This window comes from Sceloporus occidentalis, unplaced genomic scaffold (genome assembly GCF_023333645.1).
Source record: "Sceloporus occidentalis isolate IW3139 unplaced genomic scaffold, rSceOcc1.0.p SCAF_1, whole genome shotgun sequence".
NCBI lineage: Eukaryota > Metazoa > Chordata > Lepidosauria > Squamata > Phrynosomatidae > Sceloporus > Sceloporus occidentalis.
Window position 1 is genome coordinate 13,146,477 of NW_028316981.1, and position 18,930 is coordinate 13,165,406.

At 43.5% G+C, this 18,930-nt stretch overlaps 1 protein-coding gene across 2 annotated transcripts in view; it reads left to right on the forward strand.

The window, feature by feature from the left end:
- The first annotated feature begins 5,757 nt into the window (after window positions 1–5,757).
- The window catches only part of NOTCH4 (notch receptor 4), a 56,056-nt gene continuing 42,883 nt past the window's right edge, over window positions 5,758–18,930 (forward strand). Inside the window, exons 1-6 of one of the 2 annotated variants that reach the window (XR_016279049.1) lie at window positions 5,758–5,983; window positions 10,694–10,769; window positions 13,032–13,300; window positions 14,537–14,875; window positions 15,702–15,824; window positions 17,886–18,041. Coding sequence is in view for 1 of the 2 variants with exons in the window: in XM_089502624.1 (XP_089358750.1) it covers window positions 5,938–5,983; window positions 10,694–10,769; window positions 13,032–13,300; window positions 14,537–14,875; window positions 15,702–15,824; window positions 17,886–18,041 (1,009 nt within the window). In the remaining variant the exon portion in view is untranslated. The remainder of the gene's footprint in view (window positions 5,984–10,693; window positions 10,770–13,031; window positions 13,301–14,536; window positions 14,876–15,701; window positions 15,825–17,885; window positions 18,042–18,930) is intronic. The other variant, XM_089502624.1, reaches the window with a different exon arrangement.

The following is an 18,930-nucleotide window of genomic DNA, read 5'->3' on the forward strand; positions in this document are numbered from 1 at the left end:
ATAATTAACTAATAAATACGTTATAAATAAGTAACTAGAGCAGATTCTGAAGTGTAAAGATATTATCATTAAATTCTACTACTACACAAATACTCATTCTACACATTCCCAATTTCTATGTATGGTTCAGAAAGCTAAAATGACCAGGAGATGGGCCCAAAGTGGGGTTTAAATTTACCCGCTTGTGAGGGGGGGGGGGTTCTTCCAATGTTCTTTCTGCCCTCTCCTTCTGCCTGCCACCAGTCCCATCATCCCCTGCCTTCTCCATGGGACCCATCTGAACCTCTCCTTCTACCTGCCACCAATCCCATCATCCACTGCCTTCCCCCAGGGGCCCATCTGCACCTCTCCTTCTGCCTGCCACCGATCCCATCATCCACTGCTTTCTCCTAGGCCCCCTATCTGCCCCCATTATTTGACCTGCAACCCATCCCATCATCCTCTGCCTTCTCCCTGGGGCCCTTCTGCGCCTCTCCTTCTGCCTGCCACTGATCCCATCATCCACTGCCTTCTCCCAAGGTGTCCATCTGCACCTCTCCTTCTGCCTGCCACCAGTCCCATCATCCACTGCTTCCCCCAGGGGCCCATCTGAACCTTTTCTTCTACCTGCCACCGATCCCATCATCCACTGCCTTCTCCCAAGTTGTCCATCTGCACCTCTCCTTCTGCCTGCCACCAGTCCCATCATCCACTGCCTTCTCCGTGGGACCCATCTGAACCTCTCCTTCTGCCTGCCACCAATCCCATCATCCACTGCCTTCTCCGTGGGACCCATCTGAACCTCTCCTTCTGCCTGCCACCAATCCCATCATCCACTGCCTTCTCCCAAGGTGTCCATCTGCACTTCTCCTTCTGCCTGCCACCAGTCCCATCATCCACTGCCTTCTCCATGGGACCCATCTGAACCTCTCCTTCTACCTGCCACCGATCCCATCATCCACTGCCTTCTCCCAGAGTGTCCATCTGAACCTCTCCTTCTGCCTGCCACCGATCCCATCATCCACTGCCTTCTTCCAGGGTGTCCATCTGAACCTCCCCTTCTGCCTGCCACCGATCCCATCATCCACTGCCTTCTCCTAGGCCCCCTATCTTCCCCCATTATTTGACCTGCAACCCATCCCATCATCCTCTGTCTTCTCCCTGGGGCCCTTCTGCACCTCTCCTTCTGCCTGCCACCGATCCCATCATCCACTGCCTTCTCCTAGGCCCCCTATCTGTCCCCATTATTTGACCTGCAACCCATCCCATCATCCTCTGTCTTCTCCCTGGGGCCCTTCTGCACCTCTTCTTCTGCCTGCCACCGATCCCGTCATCCACTGCCTTCTCCTAGGCCCCCTATCTGCCCCCATTATTTGACCTGCAACCCATCCCATCATCCTCTGCCTTCTCCCAGGGCCCTTCTGCACCTCTCCTTCTTCCTGCCACTGATCCCATCATCCACTGCCTTCTCCCAGGGTGTCCATCTGCACCTCTCCTTCTGCCTGCCACCAATCCCATCATCCACTGCCTTCCCCAAGGGGCCCATCTGAACCTCCCCTTCTGCCTGCCACCGATCCCATCATCCACTGCCTTCTCCTAGGCCCCCTATCTTCCCCCATTATTTGACCTGCAACCCATCCCATCATCCTCTGCCTTCTCCCTGGGGCCCTTCTGCGCCTCTCCTTCTGCCTGCCACCGCTCCCATCATCCACTGCCTTCTCCTAGGCCCCCTATCTGCCCCCCTAATTTGACCTGCAACCCTCCCAGAGAAAACCCTTGGACAAGTCACACTCTCTCAGCCTCATAGGATTGAAATGGTGAACCCCATGTGAACAATCCTCCCATAGCTAGCATGTGCATATATATGATCGCTCCTAGCTATAGTTATCTACCCGCCTGTAGACCTTCCTGTACATGTATGAGTGTTTCTGGGTATAATATCAAGTAATATTTCTTTGCCTTTCTTTTCTGATCCTGAAGCACGCTGGGGATGACATTTCTGGACACTGCAGCATCTGAAGTTGGGACCCCTGCTTTTTGCTGGACTTGCTTGGGGGAATATCTTGCCCTGTCTATCCTCTGTGTGTTCTTCCAAACTTCGCCGGCACCAACTTGTACAAAAGCCCGGGAGACAAGCAATCGTTAAATAAAAGATTTTAATTAGGATTTTTGGTCTATCTATTTACTAAACTGCCGGATATATATGCATACATATATAAATGTATATATACACCACCAGACACAGAGCATATGTGATTTCATATGTGTGAATATATATAAGTATACACACACACACACACACACACACACACACACATGGACACATATATACATAGACAAATATATACATACACATTCAGAAATGCACACACACCCCTACAGCAAATTACGTTGTATATATCTCCCCATATATATATATATATATATATATATATATATATATATATACACATACACACAGATACATATATATATATATTCGTACCTACGTGTACATACATACATACATACATACTCTCACACCCATACCCACACTCTCTCACACACACACGGACCCCAACAGATCCAGGGAATAAGTAGGTGTGTGTGTGTGTGTGTGTGTGTTTATAAATATATAAATATCTATATCTATATCTATATCTATACCCCTATCTATCTATCTATCTATCTATCTATCTATCTATCTATCCACGCACACACAGAGACAAAATTATAGACATACATATGCATACATAAATATATGCAAACCCACAAACAGAGCACATGAAACTACATATATATGCATATGTATATGTGTGTGTGTGTATACTGACACGCAAACAGCCAACATGTACATATATATGTGCGCATATATAAATACATACAAACACACCCACACACAGAGCATATGTACTTCTATGTGTGTGTATAATTTTCATATGTGTGTATACACACACACTCTTACACACAGACACTCACACACCTAGAGCTAATGTAATCATATATATCTCCATATATATGTGTGTGTATACACACACACACAGTCACACAGACCCACACAGATCCAGGGAATACATAGCTCTGTGTGTGATATATATATATATATATGCACACAAACACACACAGAGAAAATTTAGTTACAATATTATATACATACATATACATGCCAAGGCATGCACAGAGCATGTGAAATCATACATGTGCATATACATATATATATATATATAAACACACATCAATATATATATTAAGATATATATATATATATATACACACACACACCGCACAAATGCAACTATTTGTGTGCATATATACCCACACACCCACACACAGAGCATATGTAATAATATGTATGTGTGTGTGTGTGTGTGTGTGTGTATGTGTATATATATATATATATATATATATATCTACACACACACACACACACCTAGAGCAAAACATATATATATTTCCATGCCTATGTTCATATACATACACACACTCACACACACACACGCAGAACCGGGCATTGCTAATTTGTTGCAAGGGAAGGTAACTGTTACATTAAAACCAAGCAGGAATGTAGAGAGGAAACAGTAACGGGCACGTTGTATCGCGATTGTTAATGTGCATGAGCTTGCTCTCCAGCTGTTTACCGGGCTGTCATGCCAGGCACGAAAAACAGGAAAAGGACGTGACCTCCCTTTTCACCCCGGAAGCGTTTAAGGTTGCAACCCATGCAGGGCACCACTGAGCATGTGCGAGGCGGCCGATACGAATCGGCCAATCCGCATGTTAAGCTCCGGTTTGGTAAAACATTCTGCACTGAATGCACTTCACGCGAATGCGGATTGGGCAATTTGAATCCTGCCAATGAGGAAGGACTCCCAGGTATGAAAGTAAATTCGCGTTAGCACACGAATTCGAATCACCCAGTACGCAAAAGCCCCAGTTCCATGCGGCAGAGACCCTGTCTGATAAACGCCAAAGGCATTAGGAAAAGAGGAAGACTGCATTCCAGATTGATCAACGTTCAATGAAAGAGCTGAGCAGGGAGTGAAGGAGAAGGTGACTTGGAGGTTTGGTATTCATAGGGTTCCTATGGGTTGAAGTTGGCTTTAGGGCACTTAACGAACAACAAGAACAACAACATGCTTTCACAGTAACAACAACCATGCAATGCTTTCATTGTAAGTTCCTGCATGGCAGGGGGTTAGACTGCATGGACCTTGTGATCTCTTCCAACTCTATGATTCTATGAAGGGTGCTTTACATCACCACCTTTTCAAATGCTCATGTGAAGATAAAATGCAAAACGAACATGTATTGATGAGGAGAAAGATCAATGCAATGGACCACCTCAAATTATAAGCAGAAAAATAGTGAGACGTTCATGTAAAAAATAACTAATAATAATAAATAAAAATTTTATTTCTATCCCGCTTTTTGCCAGGCAATCAAAGCGGCATACAACAGGTTAAAATACATCCACATATACATAATACCCCCCTTAAAACAAGATTAAACAATGTAAGATTAAAAACTACATATTAAAACCGACTAAGCTAAATACGTACTGACAATTATATGCTAGCTATTTCTTTCCCTTTGGCATTCACACAACTCTGCAGAATCAAAGGAACAGGGCAAAGGATAATCTTAGGATGTCCCTTATGAGCCATACACTCTCAGCCCCAGAAAAGCCCATTATAGGGTTGCTTTAGGGTCATCAGAAGTCAGAAAACAACCTGAAGGCACATGACAACAACAACAAAAGTTGGATGTGTCAAGATGGTGCACATAAACTGCTGTGCTGTTGGACGGCGACTTGGAAACTCCAGATTCAAATCCCAGTGAGACTTGAAACTCAGTGGATGATCTTGGGACTACTTGTTTATTCCTTTTTGGGCTGAATTCCTTTGCAGAGCTGTTGTGAGGATAAAATGAGAAGGAGTGGAGGCATGCATACTATCTTGAAGTCTGGAAAGTCAACTCATTGGAGATGCATTGCTGGAGAAGAGTTCTGCAACCACCATGGACGGTTAAAAAGACCGTTAAATGGGTCCAAGAACAAATTAGGCCTGAACTCTCACTAGAAAAGACAATAATGTTTGATAAAGTTGAGTGTAAGCGGAAAAGAGGAAGACCACATTCCAGGTGGATGGAGAAGCCACAGCCATGAATCTGCAAGAGCTGAGCAGGGCAGCTGAGGACAGGGTGACATGGAGGTCTCCCATTCATCGGGTCACCATGGGTTGATGTCAACAAAGGCAGTTAACAACAACAAACATCTGTAGGATTTTCTGCCAAGGAGCTCTATCTGGATTCCACAAGATGCAGGCATGGCAGTTGGTTCCCCCCCGCCCCTGGTTGGGGCCCCCCGTGAAATCACAGTGGTTATATCAGTATGCAAAGGGATATTGTAGCACCTTTGAAACTAACTGAAAGAAAGAAGATGGTAGCACCAGCCTACTTCTTCAGATGCATGTTAGTGTTATATGACTGTGTTGTGTGAAAGGGCCTCAGCTTTGAGTTGCAATTCCTCAAGTGGTTCTGAGCCTCCATTCTTCATGGTACCCCTTTCCCTCTGGGTTCAGTACAACCCATCACACATCCCCCACCCCAATATTTCCCACCCTTTTTGCATGTTGACAAAAGTGGCCTGGGTAACAGGAAATCTTTCTCCTCCCAAGTATTGTGTGGGGCAGGAAACCTTCGACAATGGAGTACAGAGACGCAGGATGTGCCTTGTTCTTTTTTTTTTTTGGTGGAGGGGAACGACGACAAGAAGGAAATCATTGCAAAGAGTTGTTTGCAGAATTGGGGGATTCCTTGGGTTGGTAGAGGAAACGTCTAGGCCTCCTGCTTCTTGGTGGATGGGCTTTGATCTGACACTTTTGTCTGGACACCTGGGCTCTGCTGTCTGGGGTCAGCCCCACAGTTGAAAGAACTAGGGGTGATCTGGAGAGGAAAACACAGAGAGGGTTTGCAGACAAGATGATCTATTTGCTCCTGCTGTTGGCTATGATTCCACTTGCTAGAGGTAAGCATTAGTAGTACACGCTGTGGTGTAGGTCAGCACCTTTGCTGTCATGGGACTGTAAGTTGTCAACTTATCAACCAACCTCTGCAGTGATGCAACAACAAACTCCATTGGCAGCAACAAACAGGCTAAGCTTTTTCCTCACAGTAAGCAGAATTGTTTAAGCTCTTTAGTCTCATGCTAAATTGCTCCAGATCAGTTTTGTACAGCTGGCTAGTATTTATTTTTTCCTTCATATTTTCAAATTACAGTAGGCCCTTGGTATCTGCTGGAGTTTGGTTCCAGGGCTCCCTGTGGATACCAAAATCCATGGATGCTCAAGTCCCATTCGATACAGTGGGGTAGTAAAATGACGACCCTTATATATAAATTTGCTATAATAGCAAAATCAAGGGTTGCTTTTTGGAATTTGTTTGGTGAGGGGAATGTTTTCAAACCGTGGATGGTTGAATCTGTGGATGCAGAATCTGGAGGTCTGACAGTATAATGTAATTATCTATCTATCTATCTATCTATCTATCTATCGGTTGATCAGCACACATTAAATATTGGAATCAGCTGTCTTTTATTGGTTTTGGTTTCTGTATTCTTGACTGTTTTGGATTTTAAAATGAATGAAATGTTGTTGTTGTTGTCTGCTTTCAAGTCATTTCTAGTTTATGGAGACCCCACATGTTTTCTTGGCAAGATTTGTTCCGAAGGGATATTCCTTTACCTTCCTTTGAGGCTGGGCATGTAATTTGCCCAAGGTGACTCAGTGGGTTTCCATGACTGAAAGGGGATTTGAACCCTGATCTCCAGATTTAATAATAATAATAATAATAATAATAATAATAATAAATTATTTTTATCCTGCCCCTCTGGGCAATGCAACCAGGATGGCCTACAACATTAAAATATACAGTTCCACATCCCCAATCCCACCCACCCCTGAAAATACAATTAAACAGATTACAATATAAAATATAGTTTAAAATATTAACAGTAATCAACAGTAACTGCAGCAAGAAATCAGGGTCCAATGAGTTAGATTTTCTCTTTTTGGTGGCCGGGTATCTATTCAGAAAAATTATTCCTGAGGGAATTTGTACGTTGGGTGGTATATACATTTAATAGAATCAAATAATTTCAGAGTTAGAAGGGGCCATAAGGGAAACTTGTGGAAATTATACTAACTTGTCTCTTGTAGAAACTAGTCTAACCACTGCCAGGTATGAATACACAATTGCAGCACTCCTGTCCTGAAAGATGCACATCCAAACTCTGTTTAATAATGCAGCAGAGTCCATCACCCTCCAAGACTGTCCATTCCACTGTTGAACAGCTCAAAAAAAGGTTCTTCCTAGTGTTTAAGTGGCATTTCTTTTCTTGAAGCTAATTAATTAAGACATCACATCAGGAGCAGGTTGAAAAGCTGGCAACCTGTTGTGTAAGGAATGTGGAATTTCAGTGCAATGCGTGTGTTGGTGTACATGTGATTTATTTTCATCTCCCTGTTCATTGTGCCACAAATAATGCTTCAAAGCCGCATCTGTCTGCCTTCCTTGGACAACTGTGTGTAAATACCTGCAGGCTTATTCGGGGCAGTAATTGTGGTACTAACAAGTATGTTTAGACATGTCTGTAGTTATATCTACACTGCAGAGTTAACACAGTTTGACACCACTTTGATCTGTCATGGCACCATCCTATAGAATCCTGGGATCTGTAGTTTGTTGTGGCACCAAAATTCTCTGACAGAGAAGGCTAAATATCTCTTGTTGTTAGAATTCAACATGCACCTGAGGAAGTAGCTGAAGTCTACAAAAGCTCATGCTAACAGCTTCTTTCTTTCTGTTAGTCTCAAAGGTCCTACATGACCCCTTTGCATCTTGTTGTTGTTGCAGTTGTTGTGTCCCTTCAAGTTGTTTCTAACTTATGGTGGCTCTGAAGTGAACCTGTCATTGGGGTTTTCTTGCCATGTTTCTTCAGAGTGGGTTTGCCATTACCATCCTCTGAGGCTGAGAGAGTGTGACTTGCTCAAAAGTCACCCAGTGAGTTTATATGGCCGAGCCAGGATTTGAACCCTGATCTCCAGAGTCATACTCCAATGCTCAACCATTACACCACACTGGTTCTCTTACAAAATTACAAATCCCAGAATTCCACAGCATTGAGCCATGACAGTCGGGTCCTCAAACCGCATTAATTCTGCAGTATACATGCAGCCTAAGTGTGACACAAAATGATTAACGTGTTTTTTTGTGCATATGCAAATGGTAAAACTTGAAAATTAATTATTGGATTACAGTTTTCACTTTTTCCAGGCCAGCATGGCCAGTGACAATATTGGCTACAGGATTCTTGGAGTTGTAGTCCAAAAACATAACTTTTCCAAGCTTTGATTGATTGAGCAGTGGGGATCTTTTTTCTTATTCCTCAAACCATTAATAGGGAGGTACACACAAGACTGAACTGGGATCTTGTGGATGCAAAATGTCCGTGTTCAATTTCTGTGATATACTCCTTGCATTGATGGCAAACGTTTTAGAGACTTGAGTGCCCAAACTGCAACCCAAAACCCACTTATTTATCACAAAGTGCCATGTTCCTCTGACTTTCTAGTAACAAACTCTGGCGAACTCTGTGCTGAGATGATGGCATGTGCACACACACAGAGAGGGCTGTGGGTGTCACTTCTGGCACTAGTGCCATAGGTTCACCATCTCTGGAAATGAGTAGTTCTCCAAATATTGTTGAACTATAAGCCCCCACGTAATAGTGGACACTGGGAGACACAATCAAGTAGAATCTGGAGCAAACTCCAGCAAACTTTTCAAAGAACAGCAAATGATGTGATAAACATTTTACATAATGGTGCCACTTCAGACTGCGGAACAGAGAATGGAAGATTAATGACTGAATTGTCCTTTGTCCCCAAAAGTTATTATTAAAAATACTCTGCACTGAGAAAACAAACAAGTGAACAAAGAAGGATAGATGGACTAGGATTGCCTTTTTCCCATGACAGGTTTCTCTATAAAAGGATGTTATATATATTCTTTGGCTTGATCAACTTTCTGTCTTGCTGAATTCCCACTGAGGCCTCATTCCCACTACCTTTTAAATAGGATCATGAATCGGTTTGAACCAGTTCAAATGAGCCTGGTTCTCACTGAATCTGAATCACTGAAGCGATTCCGAGAGGGGGGCCATGCGCTAGACCCATTTAACCCGCGTCTTTTTGACGCTGTTTTCCCCCACTTCTTTTTCAATAACTCAAATCTGCACAAGTGTGAACCACATGCGGATCGGAATTGATTTTAATTTCCCCTTTGACCGGCTGGAACCAAATTATTTTGAATCGATTAATTTGTGAATGGGAACCACAGGTGGATTATTTCAGAGAGAAAAAATGCGATCGGGACAAATGTAGTGGGAGAAAATGCAATTGGGGCAAATGTAATGGGAACCACGCTTTGCTGTTGAATCAATCCATCGATTCGGATCGCACACCAATTTATCTGTAAGTGGGAATGGCGCATGAGAGGCAAAAATTGTTTGGTCCAGAAAAAGTGTGCCCGGCTTTTCCATATATAATAAGACCAAAGTCTATAGATTTACCAGGAGGCGGAGTGAATCACAGCTTCTAAAATCTGTGAAATTCTCCAAACATTCTGGGAGCTCTAGTCCAAATAATTTTCTTCCTTCCTTCCTTCCTTCCTTCCTTCCTTCCTTCCTTCCTTCCTTCCTTCCTCCTAGTTCTGCAGCTGGTTGTGGATCCTGGGAATAGTAATGCAAGAAAAAAACTTCCATATCTTCCAACTATCCCAATTTGTCAGGGACAGTCCTGATAAATCCTCTGTTGTCTCACTTTTTCAGCTGCTTTTAAAAACTGCCACAGCCTCTCCTAGCTTGTATTTTCTGCCTCTTTTCCATCTTGACTATACTCTGATGTTCCTTGGCCACACATGTCCCAATTTTCATCTGTGAAAGATTTGAGGGCCTTAACTTATTCAAACTCTGAAACTGATCCATTTGGTATAGCATTGTCATTCCATCTGTTGTAAAGTCTGGTGATTGAAAACCTTGGGCCTGGTCAGACAGGCATGCACAGCCCACTCTCAAGGTAGACTGAATATTATACGCGTGGCCCAACCACATGGTGCAATGTCAAGCCACACCACTGGGTAATTTTTTTTGTTGCCTCCTCAACATGCATGTACACCATTGCACAAAAATAGCACCTGCGACCTCCAAGTGACTCCCACGTCCTGCCCAGATGCCATTCCATATTTCATTTGATCAGCCACACAGTCGCAAGTGTGATGCTCTGCCAGTACAGAGCATTGGTGCATTGGTGTGTGAGTGATACACTGGCAAAGCACAATCATGGAGGCCCCTCATACATGCCCCTTTCATCCTTTACACCCCATGCCCCCTTGTTGGACTATCTGGTTTGTGTGTGTTGCAATTACATTCATTGAAGTTGTCATCATATAAACACTCTACCTTCAAAGTGGCTGGAAGCCGCTTTATTTTGCCCATCTGTTTCACTCCCTAGCCTTACCTTGATCCCTTTTTAAATGATGATTCATATGGATTGCCATAAGCATGTGCTAACTCAGCCAGCCCCACTGCACCGGCCTTCCATCCTCCTATCTGCTCATTGTCCCAAGCGACTCCTGCCCTAAACTCCTGCCTTAATGGGTCTGTTTATCTTCCTGCCAGGTCTACCTTGCACTTGGGTTCCATGCAAGAATGGAGGCGCCTGTCTGAACCATTCCAACGGGACTTTTATATGCCTGTAAGTTTTCAGGATTCAAATTTATTTCTCAAGAAACAACAACACACTAACAACATTTTATTTTCTTTTGGGAGTACAGCCAGAGTGAGCGTCCAACCATAGTTGCACTGTTCAAAATTCAAATAGTAATAGTAATAAAAAAACCAAGTCTAATAAATCTAAAATAGATATGGACACAACTTTAAAGGCAGCTTTCTCAGCCAGAGATTCTTCACACTTACTCGAGAAGAGGGCCAGGGAACCCTAAAACCATGCGCTTTACCACTGAGTTGTGTGTGGCCAACAGCCCTGCCAGGAAAGAGGGTGGCATCAAAATACAATAAATGAAATCTCTGGGGGGAACCAGGCAAGGCATTGAAGCTGGAGAGGGTAATATTTCCCGGAAAGTGCTTGTAAGAAATGGACAATGTAAAAGGATGAGTCAGTCTCAGTGTAATAGCTTTAAAATATATATATTCTGGTTTTTGTGTAAACTGGGAGTAGGGGCAACTTCCTGTCATGGGGAGGATGCCCGCTCCCTACTGAGAGCCATGCTGCTGCCTTCACCACTAGAATCATAGGACTTTATCACACTGGGGGAAAGCTGGGATTAAAAAGGCATTTTCCCGGCAAAGTCCCGAGATTGTGGTGAAGATTTTCAGACGACATCGCTATTAGAGAGGACTCATCCCGGAAATAACCAGGGAATAACCAGCCACAAATCATTCATGCCCAGCTTCTTTTTTCAAGATGTCCAGACAAGGAGACCCCACCACCTCTCTTGGCAATTCGTTCTATTTCTGTAGCGCTCTCATGGTCAAGACATTGCTTCTAATGTTCAATTAAAATCTTCTCTCTTGTAACTTAAAACTGTTAGATCTGGTACTACTCTCTATTTGCAGCAGAGAAAAGCCAGCACCCTCCTCTGTGTGGCAGCTCTGGAGGTATTTAAACTGACGATCATGGCACCCCTCAGTCTTCTCTTCACCAAGCTGAACATGCCCAGCTCCTTCAACCTCTCTGTACCTGTTATCAAGCTCATTGCCCTTCTCTGATCTCACTCCAACTTGTTTATTCTTGTGTGCCTTCAAGTTGTTTCCAATTTATGGAGATCCTAAGGTGAACCTATAATGGGGGTTTCTTCATAAGATTTGTTTAGAGGAGGTTTGCCATTGCCTTCCCTTGAGGCTGAGTGTGTGACCTGTCCAAGGTCACTCAGTGGATTTCATGGCTGTGTGGGGAATTGAACCCTGGTCTCCAGAGTTACAATTCAACACTCAAACCACTATACCACACAGGTTCCATCTATATGCTTCTTAAAATGAGGCATCCAGAACTGACACAGTACTCCAGGTGAGGCCTGACCAGCACAGAATATGAGGAGTATTGTTTCCCTTGACTTGGGAACTATGCTTCTATTAATGCAGGCTAAGATAGCATTTGCCTTCTTTGATGCAGCATCACATTGCTGGTTTGATTGTTGGACTATGACTCTGAAGACCAGGGTTTGATCCCCAGCTCAGCCAGGAAACCCCTTGAGTGACATACTCTCAGCCTCAAGGAAAGGTAGTGGCAAACCACCTCCAACAGGTGGTTCTTGCCAGGAAACCCTTGTGTTGGGTTGCCATAAGTTGGAAATGACTTGAAAGCACACAACAAGAACAATCTCATTGCTGGCTCATGTTCAACTTACGATCAACAATATTTCCAAGGTCCCTTTCACACATAGTACTGCTGAGTTAAGTATCCCCCATCCTATGTCTATGCATTTGATTTTTGTAGTGTAAACATAGAATTTTACATTTGTCTCTGTTAAATTTAATTTGATTAATTTATGCCCAGTTGTTTATCAAGATGCTTTTGAATTCTTGTCCTAAATTCCGATGTTGCCCACCTCCACTCAAGGCAGCTGTTAGTAAAATAAGCATTTATTTCCCAGTCCTGCTGTCAGCCCTGGAAAGTGGGTTTAGGCAATGAGAGGTTGTTTGATGTTACTCATCAGTGACCCTTGTGTTTGAGGTAGATTTTGAACTAGTATCTACTCACTCTTCCTTCAGTGCTCCCACAACCACATTAGGCTGGAGCATGCTCTTATAAAAGAAAGGAAATCCTTCCATGTACAGAGGCACTCTCATCTTGAGAATTAACAGTTACCAGTCCATACATTTTAAGCTCAAGATTTAGTCCTGAATGTGAAAATAAGGCCAAAGGCTGTAGTCCCAGTCAAATTGATGGAGGGATGGTGAGTCATCCTTTCCCTTTTCTTTGTTCTTCTCTTGACAGATGCCTCGCTGGATACATTGGAGACTTGTGTCAGTTTGCAGACCCTTGCAGCCCTGAACGGTGCCAGAACGGGGGCACCTGCTCCCTCCAGATGCTCAATCCCCCAAACCCTCCCATCTCCACTTGTCTGTGCCCTCCTGGTTTTACAGGGGAGGAGTGCCAGGGAGTGGTGGGGGACCCTTGCTTCCCTTCGCCTTGCCAGCATGGAGGATCGTGCCAGCGCCTCTCTGGGAAGCAGTATCAGTGTCAATGTGTATCCGGATGGACAGGTATGACTGGCAAAAGGTGGGGAAGCACACATGTTGGAAGAAAGGGAGGTAACGTCCAGCATGAAGCAGGGACAGCTCAAGACTTTTGGCTGCCCAAGGACCATGACAAGATGGCACCCCTCCTGCTCCCATTCTGCAGCCAGAATGAGTGGAGTGCCAGTTAAATATTGGCAATAGAATAGCCTCCTCTGCCACTTCAGAGGGCATCAAAGAAATTTTGGGGCTCCAGGACAAACCCTGTAGGATTGGCCTGTAAGGCTGGAATCTTTTCTGAATTATTGAAACAGTTAAACACGCCATGGAACACAATGAAAGTTACATCTGTCTGAATAGATGTGCATTCAAAACATACCGCAGAAATAATAATAATAATAATAATAATAATAATAATAATAATAATTTGTTTTATTTATATACCGCTATTCCAGAGATCATAGCGGTGAACAGCAAGTAAGCTAATTTGCCCCCAACAGTCTGGGTACTCATTTTAGCAACCTCAGAAGGATGCAAGCCTGAGTCGAGCTTGGGCCCTTTTGCTGGTCTTGAACTCGCAACCTTGTGGTTTTGAGTGAACGGCTGCAGTACAAGCATTTAACCACTGCGCCACCAGGGCTCCAGTCTGAGACCACTTTAATTTGCCTGGCTTAGTGATAGAGAATCCTGGGAGCTGTCATTTCTTGTGGCACCAGAGCTCTGTGACAGAGAAGGCTAAATGTCTCCCAAAACTACAGTTCCCAGAATTCCCTAGCATTGATCCAGAACAGTTAAACTGGATTATTTCTGTGGTGTATGCTGGGCCTAGGAATGCTTTCTTGGAGACTATTAGTCACCGGAGTTTAGATATTTCTTTTATCTACAGTTCCCAGAATCCCCCAGCTAGCATTGCCACTGGCCAGGCTGCCTAGAGCTGCATCTGAACTGCAGAATTAAAGACATTTAACTGGCAAGGAATAGTCAGAGGTTGTTTTGCCTGTTCCTTCCTCTGAAATGGAGCACTTGGTATTCATTGGTGGTCTGCCACTGAAGTACTATACAGGGCTGACCCTGCTTAGCTTCCAAGATCAGAGAGAATCTATATTGAGGGTCACCCAGCAAGCCCACAGGCTTCTGGCCATCTCCTGTCGGAAACAGGATGTTGGATTACATCCACCTTTCACCCTTTTGTTGTTCTGAGTGAGGCTGAAGAAGAGAGAAGCTGCGGGAAACTTTTCTCTTAAATATTTGGTCTCTTACCAGGAAAGAATTGCCAGCTGATGGACTTCTGCCCAGCGAACCCATGTGCCAATGGCGGGACGTGTGTCATCACCTATCCGGTCATCGTCTGCCAATGCCAGCCAGGATTTGAAGGGCACACATGTCAACATGATGTCAATGAGTGTTTTGGGGACACTAACCCCTGCCTCAATGGAGGACGGTGCATTAATAATGTGGGCTCTTTCCGTTGCGTCTGCCCTCCCAACTCCTCTGGTCCCCTCTGCCAGTACCACATGGGGCATTGTTCCCCAGAAGTCTGCCTGCATGGTGGCACATGCCATGATGTGGATGAACGATACCATGGCTGCCTGTGTCTCCCAGGTAAGCAGCGAGCCATAGTGGGCAAAGAATTGGGTTCTGCCCAGATTGGGGTGGAGAACCTCAGCCTCAAGGTGCCAAATTAGCCATTTGGGGTTCCCAGGAGGCTTGGAGGTTCACTATCCTACTCTACCCTTGACCTAAGCTAACTATACCCTACCCTTGACCTAAGCTAACTATAGGCATGCTATGTCCACAGAGTATTTTTCTAGACTCATCCTTTTGTTATAAAGGGTCAGTTAGTTTTCAGGCAAAGAATAAAGTGTTGGTTATTACCTTGAAAACCCTACATGGTTTGGGTCCAGGTTACTTACAGGATCACCTCCTCCCATACAATCCACCCCATACATTCAGGTCCTCTGGCAGACATTTATTCTAGTCAGCCAGGACTAGGTTGGCAATCGTCAACCGAAGTACTTTCTCTTCAACTGCCCATAGACTGTGAAATGACCTGCCAGAAGAGGCTTGACACCTGCATACACTGTCTGAATTTAAGAGCATTAAAGACCAGCCTCTTCCAGCAGGTTTGTCCAGACGATTTTTAAATTGTGAATTTTAAATTCTGAATTTTAGATGTGGCTTGTTTTAATGTGAGCACATCTTATTTTTAAATTGATGTGCATTTTAACTGATGTTGTTGTTAAGTGACCTTTTGGAATACAACTCCCACAATTCTTCAGCAATCATGGGAGTTGTAGTCCTAAAAGAATAATTTCCAAAGCTCTGGCACCATCTTGTTCTTTGTCTAAGCAAAATGTCTTCATGGGCCCTAACTCTTGGAAGAATTGTCCTTTAACCAACTGGCTAACCTCCTCTTTTCCTCCTACAGGCTACACAGGGCAGTACTGCGAAGTGAACCCAGATGACTGTGTTGGGCATCAATGCAGCAATGGGGGCACATGCCAGGATGAACTGGGGTCATATTCCTGCCGTTGTCCCCCAGGCTGGACAGGTAAGGTTGATGAGAGTATGCCCACTTTCCTTGCACCCTAATTCACTAAGCCTTCTAACCCTCATTCTCCTTAAAAATCTTTTCAAAGCAATAAACCAATTTATTCTCACCGTTACAATATTCAAATCCTCAGGAACCCAGAGGTCTCATCTGTCACAACCTTGTATTCTCCAGCTATTCTTGTTTTCTACAGCAGAATCTTCTCCAGTCTGGTAGTCTCTCAACATGGCTGCATCCACACTGCAGAAATAATCCATGTGGACACCACTTTAACTGCCCTGGTTTTGTGAGACTCTTATTTAGCCTTCTCTGCCAGAGAGCTCTGGTGCCACAATAAACTACAATTCCCAGGATTCTCTAGCACTGAGCCAGGGCAGTTAAAGGGACGTCAGCCTAGATTGTTTCTGCATTGCGGGCACAGGCCATGTTACGTAGAATCTAACTTCTGTCGTATTATTCATAATGAGGAGTATCCTTTTGGGTAGTTACAAATGCATAACCACTGTAGTTTTTATTTTATTTTATTTTAATTGATTTTATGTACAGCTCTGTATAAATCTACATATAAATAAATAAATAATAGTTACGCAGCTACACAGTGACTCCCAGCCTTGCCCCTCCATCCCCATGTACTAGGCGACAGCCACTGAAATTGACAGGGGTCTTTCCCATGTTCATTGGGAAGCAGACGATTGGCTGTCCAAACTCACTCCCATGAGTGATCTCCAGTGCAACAGGCAGAAGCAAGATCCCTGTCACATACTCCTCCTCATACCAGCAACCACTCATACAAGGTGGAGTAAGCAATTGGAGAAGGGTAGCGGGCTGTATTGGTCCCCAGGGAGACCAATCCCACCAACTGCACCCACCTCCCCTCTTACAAAAAGAAGATTTTTGGTTTTGTCCCCCATGCCCTCTTGAGGGCATGGGGGCATTTCCACTATCTGCCCCCATGCCAGCATGACACTGCACACCTCACCACATGGTGAGCAGCGTCACAGCCGTCCTCTGGCACTGCTTCCAGATGACGCAGCGCCAAAGGAGCATCAAAAAGCTGCAGCATTCATGGCTATGGCACTGTGGAAAGGCCAGATCAGAGCTGTGACATGTAGCTGCTGTGGCCCCAGTTTGGTGCTGAAAGAAGCAGTCTGTTAGCAGCAGTCTGTTCAGCCCCTATGTTCTCCAAACTCTGTATGTATCTGTTTGGTATACTGCAAGATAATAACATGCAGCTCAATATTGGGAAACAAAATCAGAAATAAAACAGTCAGCATCATAATGCCAGCAAAAGAGGGCTACCAGTATCAGAACTTCTAAGAACAATGGATAAACCAGGAAGCCAGGAAATGCATATCTTCCTTAATTATGTATTGTCTTCCTGTTGGTGCAACTGTAAAGCAAAACAACCAATCTGGCTATCAAAGGAATTTGCCTAACAAAAAATAATAATCAAGTTTAGCAGCTGCTTGCCTTGTCCTGTTTATGATGACCACTTGCACATCGCCAAATAAAATTTGCATATGCTATTTAATCTGTATAGATACTAATTTAGAAATACTGATATGCCACATCTCACCAGAGCAGTGGAGACTGTGTGGCTAGTTAACCAGCTGTCCATGCTGTGCTAACTTGTGATGCTTTCCCTTTTTATAGTTCTAAGACTGTTTTACTTTCATGTCGGTGGAGTGATGGGATTATGTAATTTTTTGACTAAGTTGTATTTGTATTTGTACATTTTTTGTATTGTAACCCGCCTTGATCCGTAGGCAGAGATGGGTTAAAATAATAATAATAATAATAATAATAATAATAATAATTATTATTATTATTATTATTATTATTATTATTTCATAACTGTTTTAACTCTTTAAAACCATTTAATTGTTTTTAATTTTTTATAGTTAGACTTTTAAATTTTGTATTGTTTTTAAATTGTATTGTCTTTAAATTTGCTGTTTGCTGCTTTCAGTCCCTATGTTGGGAGAAATGGGGGAAGAAATAATAATAATAATAACAACAACAACAACAATAATAGCTAACCACCTAGATCTGCCCTTACAGGACTCCATTGTCACCTTCATGATGCCTGCCTCAGCAGCCCATGTCACCCAGATGCACACTGTGACACTGACCTCCTGACCGGCCACACGGTTTGCACCTGCCAGCAAGGTTACACCGGAGCCTTGTGCTACGATGACATCAATGAGTGCCAGATGGGTAAAGTGGTCTGGCTGTGGGGCAGGAAAGAAGGGAGCGTGGCTATCAAAAAAATTGTGCCTCTTTGACCACCTCCACATTTTCTGAGGGGCTATTCACAGTGTGAAAATAATCCAGGATGAATCCAGGTTAAATCTCTATTGTTCACATGCATCCCAAGTGCACCTGATTAAATTGGAGGGGGGGGGCTGCCCCCCAACCTATTTAATCTGGGATAATTGATATTGTATTTTCCCCCTGAGGTTTTAAAAAAGATCTTCATCATCAGTGGTGTTAATAATGTGTGAATAGACCCGGGATAAAACTCTGCATACCCAAAAGGGGGTTCCAAATGCATTCGAATAACTGTCTCAATCTTTATTCAAATGCTTACACATGTGAGCAACCAAATGTGCAGAGATGTGGATTGATGCAGTTCCATAGTATGAATAACAAACCCAGAATGTGTGAATGAGATTATTTGCATTGTCACGCTAAAAGAAACGACGTCTGAATCAGTGGCGTCACTAGTGGCGTCACCCAGCATGGTCACTCATGGAGTCACCATACATCTATTGAACTCCTCCCATACCACACCATACAGAATCCTTAGTAATTTTTTGTATTAATTTACTTATAAATCATAAGTCCCATATATCACTGAATGTAATGGTAATAGCTGTGACATAAACAACTAGCAGAATTTAACTTATACCTTTAAATTATGATACCATAAACACAGAATAAATGTGTTTACATATACATAGTGTCATATGGGTAAGGTGAATATTTGGTAAAATGTTTTTTTAATAAAAAAATAATTTAAAAATTGAAATTTAATTTAAAAAAACACGGGGCCTCTCTTTTCTCCTCCCACTGACCCTCCCCACACTCATCTCTTCAGCATTTT